A 14,988-nucleotide genomic window follows, 5' to 3' on the forward strand; every position below is an offset into this window, starting at 1 on the left:
ACTCTCCCTCTCTTCTAGCAAGGTACCAGCACTTGCAAAATCACAAATTTTTTAAAAGTTAGTAGTATTCTGCTGCAGTATTACAAGCACCAAGGTAAGCAGAATAACAGCATCCTTACTGGCATGTATCTTCACTATTTTTTTCCTACTCGTACGTGTATCAGGACTTAATCGGTGACAATCATTCACCTCTCAGCTACACGCCATGCCTTGCTTGTTTTTCTTCCTGTGATACAACTCGTGTGACTGCTTCTTAAAGGTTTTCGTTGCTCTTGCTACTGTCTTTCTGACTGCTACTGCTCAAAAATGACACGTGACCACGGCTTATATCTATTTGTTACAATGAGCACTGACGTAGAGATGGCAATTTCAGGTCAAGTTAGAGTGAAAAGAACGGTCTAGCTTAGTCATTCTAGACATAAGGAATTGTAGGCCAGGTTAGAGTGAAAAGAGTATATAATTTGAGACATATGGCAATTTTAGGCCAAATTAGGAGTTAATAAGAAGTCAAGAAATACATGAATACCACTCACCCCCTCAAGGTCAGCATAACTCTAGTATACGTACTCCATTCTAGCTTATCTTATTCAGCTGAGAGCAAGTCATAGGAACCATCAAGTTAACAACAACTGGCTTACACTTTGTCCACACATAGTCCACGCCACAGGGGACGATGCAACGACACCCCAGTGACTATGGTAAGAGTCTTATACTGGTACAATCGGCCACATGAACCTGGGACAATACCCATGTGAAGCAAAGATCTGTCTATGCCTTTTCGAATCTATGCATCATGGTTAATCAGACATTTTCTCCTAATATTTGACAACCATTTTCATTTCCCCTGATATCTGGCAACCCTTTTCTATCTATCAATCTATTGCCAGATGCCTTAATCCTGTAAGGGGTGGCCACAAACAAATCACCTCCATATCATCCTGTCCCCTGCCACTTCACTGCCCTGCTCCCTGCTCACATCCCCCTCTCTCATATACCTCTCCACTCCATCCCTCCATCTCATCCTTGGCCTCCCCCTCCCTCTCCCCCTCCATCTCACTCACATACACTCTCCTCGTCAGTCTCTCGTTCTCCTAACATCTGGCAACCCTTTTCACTTCTTCTAATATCTGTCAAAGGTTCAAGTGGCAAACTGTACATTTCAAATATTTATACAACTTCAATTCTAAACCTCCAAAACTCTCTGCAACTTCAATTTTATTTCTGCAACTTCAATTCAGATCCCTTAATACTGCTGCAACTTCAATTTTAAATCTTCAAAATCTCTGCAACTCCAATTTTATTACTGCAACATCAATTCAAATACCTTAATATTTTTGCAACTTCAATTTTAAACCTTCAAAATACCTGCATCTTCAATTTTATTTCTGCAACTTCAAATCCCTTCATACTGCTGCAACTTCAATTTTAAATCTTCAAAATCTGCACTACTTCAATTTTATTTCTGCAACTTCAATTCAGGTCCCTTAATACTGCTGCAACTTCAACTTTAAATCTTCAGAATCTCTGCAACTTCAATTCTATTACTGCAACATCAACTCAAATCCCTTACCATAATAGGCCTATTTCAGCAACTGCAAGTCAAAATCTTTCAGTACCTCCACAACTTCAATCACTAAAACTACAGCATACCAGTAGGACATACAGTATTCATTTCACAGATTCCAAGCGAGTTTATATAATTTTACCCCTGAATGCATAACTCCATTTTAACATATTTTAAGGACATGTTTTTTAATTTCAAAGGATCGTAGCATGGGTCTAATTCTACCTTACCATCGGATGCCTACCCCCATTCTGACCCTTTCGACTTTTCCATCAGACACATTTCAGGACTTCTTCGTGACTTCTGTGATTTAGACTGACATGGGTATTTCACACAATTTTATTTTTCTTATTATCAGGCATGTTTCTCAACTGTCATCAAATGAAAAGACAAGATTTTTTTACATGAAATTTTTCCACATGTTTTTCACTTCACATGGACTGCAAGAGACTATTTTTGCTTCATTTATTTATTTATTTTTTTCAACACCGGATGCATTTCTCAATTGTCACTCAAATCACATCACATGATTTTTCTTATTTTGATTTGAACATAATTTCACACAGATTATTATTACTTTTCTAATTACCATATCAGCAAATGTGTTTTTCCACTGTCACATGGATTGCAATATATACAGGACTTTTGTGATTTTGACTAATGGGCAATTTTCTTTCATTATGTACAGTGCAATTTTAAGAGGTTATGGACATGCTGGTTCATTTTCTGGCATATTCCTTCATGATCAGTCTTTGTCATTTTCACACACACACTACCAAGTCAAAAACAGCGCCATGTCCAACTGCTCTATCTTTGTATCTATCTATCTATAGCCAGATGCCTTTAAGCCCAGTGGTGGGTGGCCACAGACAAAACACCTCCATGTCACCCTGTCCTCTACCATCAGCCGACTCTCCCCCCTCCCCCCCCAGCTCACACCACTCTCATTCCCACACCTTCACATTCACAGGATTCATTTTTACGCTCAGTACTGGCTCAGTCAAGGATGGGCCACTTCTAACATCATTTTCTTCTTCTTTCTGAGGTGGTTGAGAAATACGAATAAAACAACGTCCACTATTACTCCCTTTCATAATTTTTTCCCGTCTCTCTGATCACTGCTATACTCGTTACTTCCTTCAACCAATAATTTTTTTTTAATTTCAATGTATAATGAATTTTCAACAACACTTTTTCATTTCCCTTTGCTGCTATACATATCATTTCCTTCAGTCCATATTTTTTTTTTTGTTTCAATATGTATCCAATTTTCAGGAACATTTTTTTGTTTCCCAATCACTGTTTTTTTTATTTTTTTATTTTTAGTAATGGTTTTCAAGATATGAATTTTCCCAAAGGTATTACTCTAATGTTAACTATAATTTCTTCCTTTATGCATCAACATGTTCCCTGGCTAACACTGCACCTCCTTCCAATGTCAATAAACAACAAATTTTTACACTGTTTTTCATTTCTCTCAACCTTCCCTCATTTCCACTACTCTTCATATCACTAATTCTACTAATCTCATGACTTAATCCATTATTGTTTTCTTAATTTCACCATTTTTTTGTTTTTTCCTGGTTGCCAATTTGTCCTTGCTTCTTCCTCTCTGCAATCCTCCTTTCTTTCCATTACTTCAGGGCTTTTTCTGTTTCCTATTTCATTCTCTAGGGTTGTTGCTACTCTCTTTCGTCTTCCATTTCAATAGGTATGATGGTGACAGTTCTCACTCTTTTGCACTCTCTCTCTGTCCTTGCTTTCTGAATCCTATCTCACCTCATCATTTGGTGGGAAACGTCAGGAAAATGATGATGATGATAATGATGATTTGATGACTCCTCTCCTCTTCCATTCTCTTTTCTCAGCTTCACTCCTCTCTTCCTGCTTTCGTCCTCTCCAGCTCTTCCTATTTCTCTGCCTTTCTCTTCTCTCTTGCATCCTTCCTCCCTCTTTCCCATCCTCTTCTCCTCTCCTTTCTCTTACACTTCTCTTGTCTTTCCCTGCCTTCTTCCACCTGTCTCTTCTCTATTCTTTCTTTGCACCATCTTCATCACTCTTCTTGCTCATTCTGCTATCTTCTCACCTCCTCCAATCTCTTCTTAACTCTTCCCCTTTCTCTCTCTCTCTTCTTCACTCTCCTCTCTCATCCAACTGCCCTCTCACCCTCTCTCCTAATTCTTTCTCCTCCTCATCTTCTCCTTTCTCTTCCAAGTCTCTCCTCTTTCTTCCTCTCTTCCCTTTCACCCTCTCTCCTCATCCCTTCTCCACTCCTTTCTCTTCCACACCTCTCCTCTTTCTCTCACTTCCCTCTCACCCTCCCTGCTCTCCTTTCTCTCCACATCTCTTCTCTCTGCTCTTCTTCCAGCCATCATTCAAGACATGGAGGAGCAAGGGAGGCAGGGGGACCCCATCTGCGTCAGGACACGATCTAGCCACTGCAGAGGTCCATTCAGGTGAAGTTCTATCCAACATGGCGTCGACGTCACTGTTTGTCGTCTGAAAAAGAAAGATTTTATTTTACGCTATGATTTGTTGTCTGAAAAACAGAGAGATTTTAATCTTAAATAAACACCACTGTTTGTTTATATCTGAGGTCAACGTTTGTTCTTTTGAAAAAACAGAAAAGGATTTTAATTAGAAGTCACTGCTTGTCATCTGAAAAACAGACATGGATTTTAATATCTGACACCACTGTTCATCATCTTCAGATGAGAGTCGGATTTTAATTGAAAGAAATGAATTTAAATATTTGATGCTACTGTTTGTTGTTTGAAAAATAGAGAGGGATTTTAATACGACCACTCATCAGCTACAGCCATCATCAGGACTGTGTTCACTAATTAGTATTAAGTTAAATAAGTTCAGTGGCCCTCACAGTGTCCATTAAATCTAATATTTGGTCTATCAAGGTCCGTTAAAATGTGGGTCTACTGTACAAACTGCCCAACAGACAGACATACACAGATACATGTATATATATAAATACTGACAGACAGAATAACAGATACAGAAAATTGCCAATACAGAGATAGACACACCTGTATTCAGCACCCCATCCCTTGACAAATGAGATGCGTATGGTGCACATTCGTGTGAGTTGATACACGGCCTCAAAGCCTTGACTTACACTCTGGGCCAACTGCTGGGCAAACTCCTGGTTGTTGAAGATCTTGAGGTTGCATCCTGGTGGGGTTGCAAGGGTGGATTAGTGTCACTGATTTAACCTTTTACCTTAACTTTTCACAATGGGGCACACATCAATACACTCATCACTTGTGTCTTCAAAATTCTCATCTTCATCTCTCCAACATGTCATGGGTAATTTTAGAGTTCACATAAAAATAAAAACTGAAATAAACGAGCCACACATTCACTCTTTCTCATAACCTCCTCAACCGAATTACAAACTTTGATTGGGGGGGGGGTTACCTCCAGATAACTTCACCGTACAACTGGCAACACACATCCTGTCTCCTAATTCTCTCTCCATGAACATTAAAAATCAGCATCAGCAATCCACAGCAACAGACACTCAAGAATTTATCTGGCCAGAGCTCTTTGTCATCTGTGCCGCTTGCTTCGGATTCATTTAATTTCCAAGGTACAAGGACGAACATGGAGGAAAAGTGACAGGACTTGAGATGGTACTTATGAAGGATCTGTGGTTGTGAAGGAGTCTGTTGTTGTTGCTGCTCTTGTGGTTCCAGGCTTATCTATTTATTAATTTGTTTATTTTTTTATGCATTGTTGTTGCTCTTGCTGTGGTCCCAAGCTTATTTATTTTTTTTATGAGTTGTTGTTGCTCTTGCTGTGGTCTCAGGCTTATTTTTTATTTATTTATTTATTTTTTTTATGTGTTGTTGTTGCTCTTGCTGTGATTTAAGGCTTATCTTTTTATTTATTTATTTATTTTCTTTTTTATGCAAGGAAGAAGGAACCAAAGGCCAGGAGCCCGCAAGCTGAAATGTGAACCGACCTGACAGCAGCAGATTCAGAGAACAAGAAAAACCTGACAGAAAGCAAAATAGCAAAAGTCTGCACAATTAAATGGTCCACACACTCAACAGCTCACCAATCAAACACCCACAGTCTTGACTCCACCTCACAGGCATAAACATCCAAAAATAGGTAGTTTATCTATGTTTATGCAGGGCTTTTATAATAAATATGAAAAACCCCAAAGAAGCACAATGAAAATGGAAGTGCATGAATTTCTTACCCGGTGGGATCTTGACAACAGTTGCCGGATGCCAGCCATAACGTTGGTTGCAGTTTGGGCTCTGTACGAAGATGGATGAATCGGAGAGGCACTCTGCGAACACCTCCCCACCGATGTAGTAGAGGCGCACCCCTTTGCCGATGTGCCGCCGCGTCTGCTCCACCACAGGGTTGCGGTTCACATTGGACAGCAGGCCCAGGCAGAAACGCTCACTGTTGCTTGGATCTGTGAGGTGGTTTTTGTGACTTTAGTTGAAAGAAAGGAACTTGATCATGTGGTTACTTGGTGTGGTCTGTGTGGTAATTTGGTTGTAGTAACACACTAAAAGACACCAGACAATATTCCCACGCAGAACTGTTCACTGCTGCCAGGGTCTGTGCAGTGCCACTATCTCCGCAAATGAAGGACGGCTAAGATGGGTCAACTTCCTACACTGGGGGTCCACTACTACACAATGAGCACAGAATTAATACTGGTACAGGGTATAGAAAAATTTCAAGTGGAGGGTCAGCAGAGCAACCAGGGGTCTGACTAAGTGAACCCAAACTTCACTAGGTCCCCTGTAGGTAAACCAGTGGGTGGTGGTTATTGTTGTTGCTTAACCCATCTGTGTGGCTGAGCAGACCCATCCATCAAAAATAAGCAACTGCTTCTATGGGACTCTCCTACAGGTATGTACAGTATAGTACATACACCGTGCAGGAAACCAGTGCCTCACCAGGATCCAACCAGTAGCCTTCCCACACTGAGTTGCAGGGCAATACAGAGATCTGGTTCCCAGGTGGACACTGCAGCTGTTCCACCCAGGATACACAGCGTCAACATGTGTCACGTCTTCTTAGTATCACAGCACACAACCTTATTATTGTACTAAGTCTTGGCTGTATGAAATTTGATGAGCCTTACTACAGCAATGGGGTTGGAGCAGCTCTCCCTGGTTACTGGTCAAATCTATCCTCCAAGCTGAGAATACACCTGGCCATCAACTAAGCATTAAAAGTTTTACAGATGTTCAGCATGTGGAAACAAACTGACTATATCATTATTGTTATTTTAATTTTTTTCCTGATGTAATACACCAGCATTTTCATTATTATTGTTACTTTCAGTACTACTCTTTTAATACTACATTTACTAGCATCTCTATCAACAGTAGTAGAAACAGTTGTTGTTCTTGATGGAGGGAGGAGACAGGCAGCAGGAGGTAATCATCATCATTCATCATCCAATCCTATGTTGCCCCATGAAAAATGTAGGAGTCTGGGGCTAGGCAAGTTGGTCCTAACTTTTAAGATGAGAGTGACCACCCTCACTCATCCCTGAGTGGCATTACGAGAGCAATAAACCCCCAACCACCCCTTGGATATTAACCTACATAGGCTCAATATGACCGGAGAAATTACCCACTAAACCACCAGGCCCCATAATCTGGCTATATGGTTACCACCCAGCATAGTAAATGGTTTCCTGGTGTACAGGAAACCATTTGACTTGTCACTTTGTCACTCGGTGTAGAGTCACCCATAGGCAGAAAGAAGAGGAAAGAATGAAGGAAAGAAAGACAGAAGAGGGAGTGTAAAGTCACCTGTAGGCAGAAGGAAAAGGAAAGAATGAAGGAAAGAGAGATAGAAGAGGAAAGAAGGAAGAAGGGAAAGGGCAGACACCCAAAGAAGCACTACATCGAGTGAGCAGATGGTGAGCGCCCCCGCCCAACACCAAGCAAGAGGTAAACAGACAAAAACAGCCACCAACTGCAAAAATGACCGTAAACCACACCATAAACCGGGGACTCCCACACCGTCAATACCACACATAAACACCAACAAATTTAACCGATAAGGAATGCTTAGTAAGAGGAAAAATATTACGATGCAAAAATCCCGACCCCTTCAATCGGACAGCATCATTTCTATTTTACGCTTGCTATCGTTTTTATCTTACGCTTGCTTTTTCAAACATCTTAAAATATGGGTAATATTTTAGTGAAGTGGCACAATGAAGACTGCCTAATCACTCCAGTTCAGAATGTCTCTGCATGCCTACTGAAATCGTTTGAAGTTAGCTCTGTCTATCTATATATCTATCTATATACTGAGAGAGAGAGAGAGAGAGAGAGTAAAATGTTTGAAATGGTTAGATTCATTCAGTACATTTTTACACCTTCTAATGTAATGCAAAATATTCATCAGTGTAAAATACTTAGTCACATGTCCCAAATAATTCAGTATATTGTGTAGAATCAATGTTAAGTAAAAGGCAATATCTTCTTTCAACTGAGATGCTAAGAACTGCATAATATTTGGCATCAAGGAATCTATCTATCTATCTATAGCCCAACGCCCTAATCCTGCAAAGGGTGGCCGCAGACAAAATGCCTCCAAGTCGCTCTGTCACCCACCATTTGACTGCCCTCCCCCCAGCTCACTCCCCCCTCCCTCATATACCTCTCAACTCCATCCCTCCACCTCATCCTCGGTGGAGTAACACTAGCCTATACCAACCTAATCAAGCCAAACCAAACTTACCCATTCACTTAATCAAATCTAACATAACTAAAACAAAGCAAATATTACTCCTAACCTAGTCTCACTTCATCAACCTAATACAACCAAATCAAACCATACCTAACCCAACCCAATCTACCTAAACCCAGCCCCGGCCAAACCTAATGTAGCCTAACCCAGCCCAAACCAACCCTAACCCAACTCAATCTACCTTTACTGAACCTAACATCCCAACCCAATCGACCTTAACCTAACCTAACATAATCTACACTACCTTATCCACCCAACCCAACCCAACATAATCTACACTACCCTAACCACCCAACCAAGCCTAACCCAATCTACCTTAACTTAACCTAAGCCAACCCAACCCAATTTACACCCTAGCCCAACCAAACCCAATCTACACCCTAGCCCAACCCAACCAAACCCAACCAACCCAACATAATCTACACTACCCTAACCACCCAACCCAACCCAACCAAACCTAGCCCAACCCAACCCAATCTACACCACCCTAGCCCAATCAAACCAAACCCAATCTACACCACCCTAGCCCAACCAAGCCTAACCCAACCCAATCTACACCACCCTAGCCCAACCCAACCAAGCCTAACCCCATCAAGCACTGAGCCACGCACCTGTAAACCCATCGACAGTGAGTGAGGGCTGTGACGCGTGGAAGATCTCGCCTACTCTGGTGTTCAGCTCGTAGTAGGAGATGGAGCACCAGAACGCTGGCTCATGGTAGGTCACCGGCTGGGCATCAAGTGGCGGACTGGGCGAAGCTGGGATCATGCCTGGAAGAGCGGGAAGGTTGGAGGAAAGACTGACTGAGGTGGACTTTGAAGGAGGAAAGACTGATTGAGGTGGAATTTGAAGAAGGAAAGACTGATTGAGGTGAACTTGAAGGAGGAAAGACCGATTGAGGTGGAATTTGATGAAGGAAAGACCGATTGAGGTGGAATTTGAAGGAGGAAAGACTTGAAATTTGAAGGAGGAAAGACTGATTGAGGTGGAATTTGAAGGAGGAAAGACTTGAAATTTGAAGGAGGAAAGACTGATTGAGGTGGAATTTGAAGGAGGAAAGACTGATTGAGGTGGAATTTGAAGGAGGAAAGGCTGACTATGGTGAAATTTGAAGGAGGAAAGACTGATTGATGTGGAATTTGAAAGAGCAATGAAGTGGATAGGAAGCATTAGGAGAAACACACTGAGGTGGTTTGGTCATGTGGAGAGGATGGAGAGCGAGAGACTGACAAGGAGAGTGTAGGATCATGCCTGGAAGAGTGGGAATTGTTGGAGGAATGACTGACTGAGGTGGAATGTGAAGGAGCAATGAAGTGAATAGGAAGCATTAGGAGAGGCATACTGAGGTGGTTTGGCAAGGTGGAGAGGATGGAGAGTGAGAGACTGACGAGAAGAGTGTATGTGAGTGAGGTGGAGGGGGGGAGAGGGAGGGGGAGGCCAAGAATGAGATGGAGGGATGGAGTGGAGAGGTATATGAGAGAGAGGAGTGTGAGTTGGGAGCAGGACAGTGAAATGGCGGGGAACAGGGCGACATGGAGGCGATTTGTCTGTGGTCACCCCTTACAGGTTTAAGGCGTCTGGCAATAGATAGACAGATAGACAGAATGAAAAAGGAATTCGAAGATGCCTGCAAGAGAGGGCATGGTTGGAGGGAAGACTGTTTGTGGTGGAATCTAGACTGGTAGTGGAGAAAATGTGGTGATGTGGTGGTGGTGCCGATTGTGGTGGAATTAAAAGGAGTAATGTCATGAAGTTATAAGAAGTGATGATTGTGGTGATGTGGTTGTAGTGATGATTATGGGGGTTGGTGATGGTGGTGAAAGCTGATTGTGGTGATAGTGTGATGGCAGTTGAGTGTGGTGGTGGTGTTTGCTGGTATTGGTGATGACAGTGATGGTGGTGTGGTAGTGGGGTGGTGGTAGTTGAGTGCAGTGGTAATGTGGTAGAGACTGTAGTGCCTAGATAAGTGATTTGTGGTGGTGGTGTGGTAGTGTGGTGGTACTTGTGGTAGAAATGGTTGGCAGTGGTGGTTGTGGTGGTGGTAAGAAAGTTTATTGTTAGGGTAATATGTGGTAGCTATAACAGATGTTTGTGGTAGTTATAATGTTTGTTGTAGCTATAATATTTGTGGTAGTTGTAATGTTTGTGGTAGCTATAATAAGTGTTTGTGGTAGTTGTAATGTTTGTGGTAGCTATAATACTGTTTGTGGTAGCTATAATGTTTGTGGTAGTTATAATAGATGTTTGTGGTAGCTATAATGTTTGTGGTAGCTATAATGTTTGTGGTGGATATAATGTTTGTGGTAGCTATAATGTTTGTGGTAGCTGTAATGTTTGTGGTAGCTATAATGTTTGTGGTAGTTATAACATGTTTGTGGTTGCTATAATGTTTGTGGTAGTTATAACAGATGTTTGTGGTAGCTATAATGTTTGTGGTAGTTATAACAGATGTTTGTGGTAGCTATAATGTTTGTGGTAGTTATAACAGATGTTTGTGGTAGCTATAATGTTTGTGGTAGTTATAACAGATGTTTGTGGTAGCTATAATGTTTGTGGTAGTTATAACAGATGTTTGTGGTAGCTATAATGTTTGTGGTAGTTATAACAGATGTTTGTGGTAGCTATAATGTTTGTGGTAGCTATAATAAATGCTGTTGTTTTACTGTCATATCAATGGAAAATTCAATAATAAAAAGGATTGGCAGGGGACAGGGTGACATGGAGGCGATTAATTTGTGGCCACCCCTTATGGGATTAAGGCGTCTGGCAATAGATAGACAGGTAGATAAGTAGACAGATAGATAAACAGACAGACAGACAGAAAAAGACTAATAACTGAAGACACAGAAGCAAAAATAAGAGTAAGGAACACCCAGATAATGGTACAAATATCAATGGAATAATAATTACATCTGGAATATCAGTGACAAGTAATATGGATAATAATAATAATAATAATAATAATCTAAACAATAATTGGTCATCCCTTTGGCTGACCCTCAATCCTTCCACCAAGCTTAGTTAAAAATGGATACAACCTTTCAAATTATTTTGTTCTCTCTCTCTCTCTCTCTCTCTCTCTCTCTCACACACACACACACACACACACACGTCGAACACAACAATACCCCGGTTCCTTTTCAAAAGTTCAGGTGTTGCTTAACCCTGCTGTGTCTGGCTGAGCAAACCCGTTGACCACAGGTAAGTTACCGCTTGTGTGGGACTCCTACAGACACACTACAGTACATACACCAGGTAGGGATGTGGCGCCTCCTTGTGGTCAGACAGGGTCCTTCACATGGCCAGGTGCAGGGAATGATGAAGTTTGGCTCCTGGATGGACGCCACAACTGCTCCATTTAGGGCACACAGACCACCACGTGTACGGTCTTAATTAGGACAGACGAAGCGACAATAATTACAATAATAATCTTATGCTTGGAATAAACTGTTTACTTCTTGTAGGATGAAGAGTATATTAATAACACCTTCATCACAACGTCACCTTCTTCTATAACACTGTTCCTACATTTTGATAACTTTATAAATTTACAGTAAAGGGAGATGTCTTATAAGAAAGTGCTGAGAATGTCTGCAGTGACCCCAAGTCCATGTAGTGTTGAGGATGCTGGGAAGAAATTAATGTGGTCAAAAACTATTCTGGCAAAGGCGTCGGCTGCGTCAGTCATCGGTGCTATCAATACAATACTGCCTTTGTACTGCACTGCATTTCTCTGTCCCGGGTCACTTTGTTCCTGTCTCATAAGCCTCACATTCCCGGAAGTGCCAGCGAAAGTTAAAAATATATCTCAAGGTCAATATTCATCTAAAACAAAAACAGTTAATCAAAGCTATCGAACACGCAGAGTAACTTTCATGTGCCAGTGATGGGATTATGATACAAAAACAGGGAATACGTGATAAACCCATGCCGTCCATCAGTGCTGTTTGCCGGTGTAAGGCCGCAGCGGCGCCTAAGACGTATCGGCGCCACGTCTTGTATGCCAGAATATAAACATGTTTGTTGGTGCTGCCTGTCACTGTGAGACGAGTAGCAAGGGCAGATGTAGTGACGCTGGTAAAGGTCACCATGTTAACTGCTTTATTTTATATATATATATATATATATATATATATATATATATATATATATATATATATATCTATATATATATATGTGTGTGTGTGTGTGTGTGTGTGTGTGAGAGAGAGAGAGAGAGAGAGAGAGAGAGAGAGAGAGAGAGAGAGAGAGAGAGAGAGAGAGAGAGAGAATAAAATGGAGAATCCTGTAATATTGATTTCATAAGGTCAAGACCAGTTTCAGGATAATCCAGCCCCAAAGTCGTCACCAGGCTTTAAATAAACATGAAGTGGGAAAATACCATGTTTTTTTTTTTTTCCTTCCATGAATCTACGTTACGAGATTCCCAGCAGAAAACTCTGATGTGGACACTATAGTATATACATACATTATACACACACACACACACACACACAGGCAATAGAACCATCACTGGAAAATATACCAAACACAGAACCATTCACCGACTAAGCCCATCGTGTTGTTTGTGTGGACAGTTTGGGCGGCAACTGGACTGCTTCAGGAGGCGATGTGCAAGTTAAAAGAAGCATCAGGTGGCAAGAGTGGACACCAGTTTAGAGTTTATCATAAAAACTATACACAAAACCACAGTAAAATATCAGTAGCTATATGACCCGCTTCGTCTATAATAATAAAAAGTAAAGTCAGTGCAAATAGTAAATAAAGCCAAGTAAAGCTAGATCCACAGATAAACCATAACAGCGGGGTACTTACATAAAAACCCAAGAGGTCAAGGGCAGTGTCATTGCTGGCTAGGGACGGCCTGTGCAGCACCATCAACACGGACTAGAGAGAGCTGTGCCTGGTTCACACGAGCAATGAGGACTGAGAAGGAGTCAAAATGGATGGGGTGGCTGGATTGTGATGTTTACGTCTGGCGCTACAGGATGGCTTGGCAAGTGAGGACTGAGAAGGAATCGAAGAGGAAGGGGTGGCTGGATTGTGAGGACTGTTTACGTCTGGCAATATAGGATGGTTTGGCAAATGATCTGCTGGTTCTCACTGATCCACCCACGTCCTGCTCAAAGATACCAACCCTTCGCCGCTCGTGTGAACTGGGTGTACATCTCTCTTAGCTGAGTCTGTGTTGACGGTGCACCACAGGACGTCACAAGCCACCAACGACACTGCCCTTGACCTCTTGGGTTTTTAATGTAAGTAGTCTACTATTATGGTTTACCTGTGGACTTAGCCTTACTCTGCTTTATTTACCTTGTCCCTTTTCTTGCCTTTACTGATTTAACTTCTTTATTTGTACTGACTTTAGCCTTGTTCCGCCATTTCTTTACCTTGTTCCTTTTCTTGTCTTTATTGATTTAACTTCTTTACCTGTACTGACTTTACTTATTATTATTATAGACGAAGCGGGTCATATAACTACTGATAATTTACTGTGGTTTTGTGTCTAGTTTTGATGATAAACTCTAAACTGGTGTCACTTCCCGCCACCTAATGTGTCTTTTAACTTGCACATCGCCTCCTGAAGCAGCCCAGTTGCCGCCCGAACTGTACACATAAATAAACATGATGGTCTTAGTGTGTGTGTGTGTGTGTGTGTGTGTGTGTGTGTGTTCTTACCCAATTGTTCTTACCTAATTGAAGTGTGTGTGTGTGTGTGTGTGTGTGTGTGTGTGTGTGTGTGTGTTCTTACCCAATTGTTCTTACCTAATTGAAGTGCGTGTGTGTGTGTGTGTGTGTGTGTGTGTGTGTGTGCTCGTACCCTACACATCACGAACCATACGATCCTTACTAAGTCATATCAACTCAACAGGCATCTCAAAAAAAAAATAAAAAAAAAGAAAAAAAAGCACGAGAGAGAGAGAGAGAGAGAGAGAGAGAGAGATAATAACCAAGGAGACTACTGCTACGTCACAACCAAAGCTACTTGCATACACGTAACCCGCACTGAGTTGTTGCAGTGGACCCGTTCCGTTAGATGAAAACAAATTAATAGTAACCAAGGAGACGCACTCGCAACCTCATAATTTAACGAATATACTACTGCTACTACTACTATTACTACTACTACTACTACTACTAATAATAATAATAATAATAATAACACAAACACTAACAATATAATAATAATAATAATAATAATAATAATAACACTAACGCTAACAATAATAATGATGTAATAATAATTAATAATAATAATAATAATAATAATAATAATAATAATAAACAACGCTACCACTAACAATAATAATGACGATACGGTATAATAATAATCATAATTACGATATAATAATAATAATAATAATAATAATAATAATAATAATAATAACACGAACATTAACAATAATAATAATGATACAATACTGATAAAATAATAATAATAATAATAATAATAATAACAATAACTATCTGGCTGCCTTCCCCCTCATCCCCTTCCTCACATACTTCTCCACGCCATCCCTCCATCTCATCCTGTCTCCTTCCCTTCAGCAAAAATAGCAACAATTCTTCCTCCACCTCCACCTTCCCTCCCTCCTTCCCTCTCCCTCTTTCCTCCCTCCCTCCCTACTCTCCCTGAAGCAGTTGATTATATCTTTATTTATACTCCC

The 14,988-nt window shown here is 41.0% G+C and overlaps 1 protein-coding gene across 1 annotated transcript in view; it reads right to left on the bottom strand.

The window, feature by feature from the left end:
- Positions 1-3,799: 3,799 nt before the first annotated feature.
- Positions 3,800-14,988, bottom strand: part of LOC145390772 (SMAD family member 3-like) — a 135,815-nt gene continuing 124,626 nt past the window's right edge. Inside the window, exons 4-7 of the mRNA XM_080265575.1 lie at positions 8,932-9,090; positions 5,787-6,011; positions 4,606-4,750; positions 3,800-4,063 (exon numbers count right to left, since the gene is read on the bottom strand). Of these exons, the coding sequence (XP_080121701.1) occupies positions 3,940-4,063; positions 4,606-4,750; positions 5,787-6,011; positions 8,932-9,090 (653 nt within the window). The 3' untranslated portion in view covers positions 3,800-3,939. The remainder of the gene's footprint in view (positions 4,064-4,605; positions 4,751-5,786; positions 6,012-8,931; positions 9,091-14,988) is intronic.

The sequence above is a fragment of the Coenobita brevimanus genome, chromosome 15 (assembly GCF_032717465.1).
Source record: "Coenobita brevimanus isolate Jiangsu-jjx chromosome 15, ASM3271746v2, whole genome shotgun sequence".
NCBI classification, from domain to species: domain Eukaryota; kingdom Metazoa; phylum Arthropoda; class Malacostraca; order Decapoda; family Coenobitidae; genus Coenobita; species Coenobita brevimanus.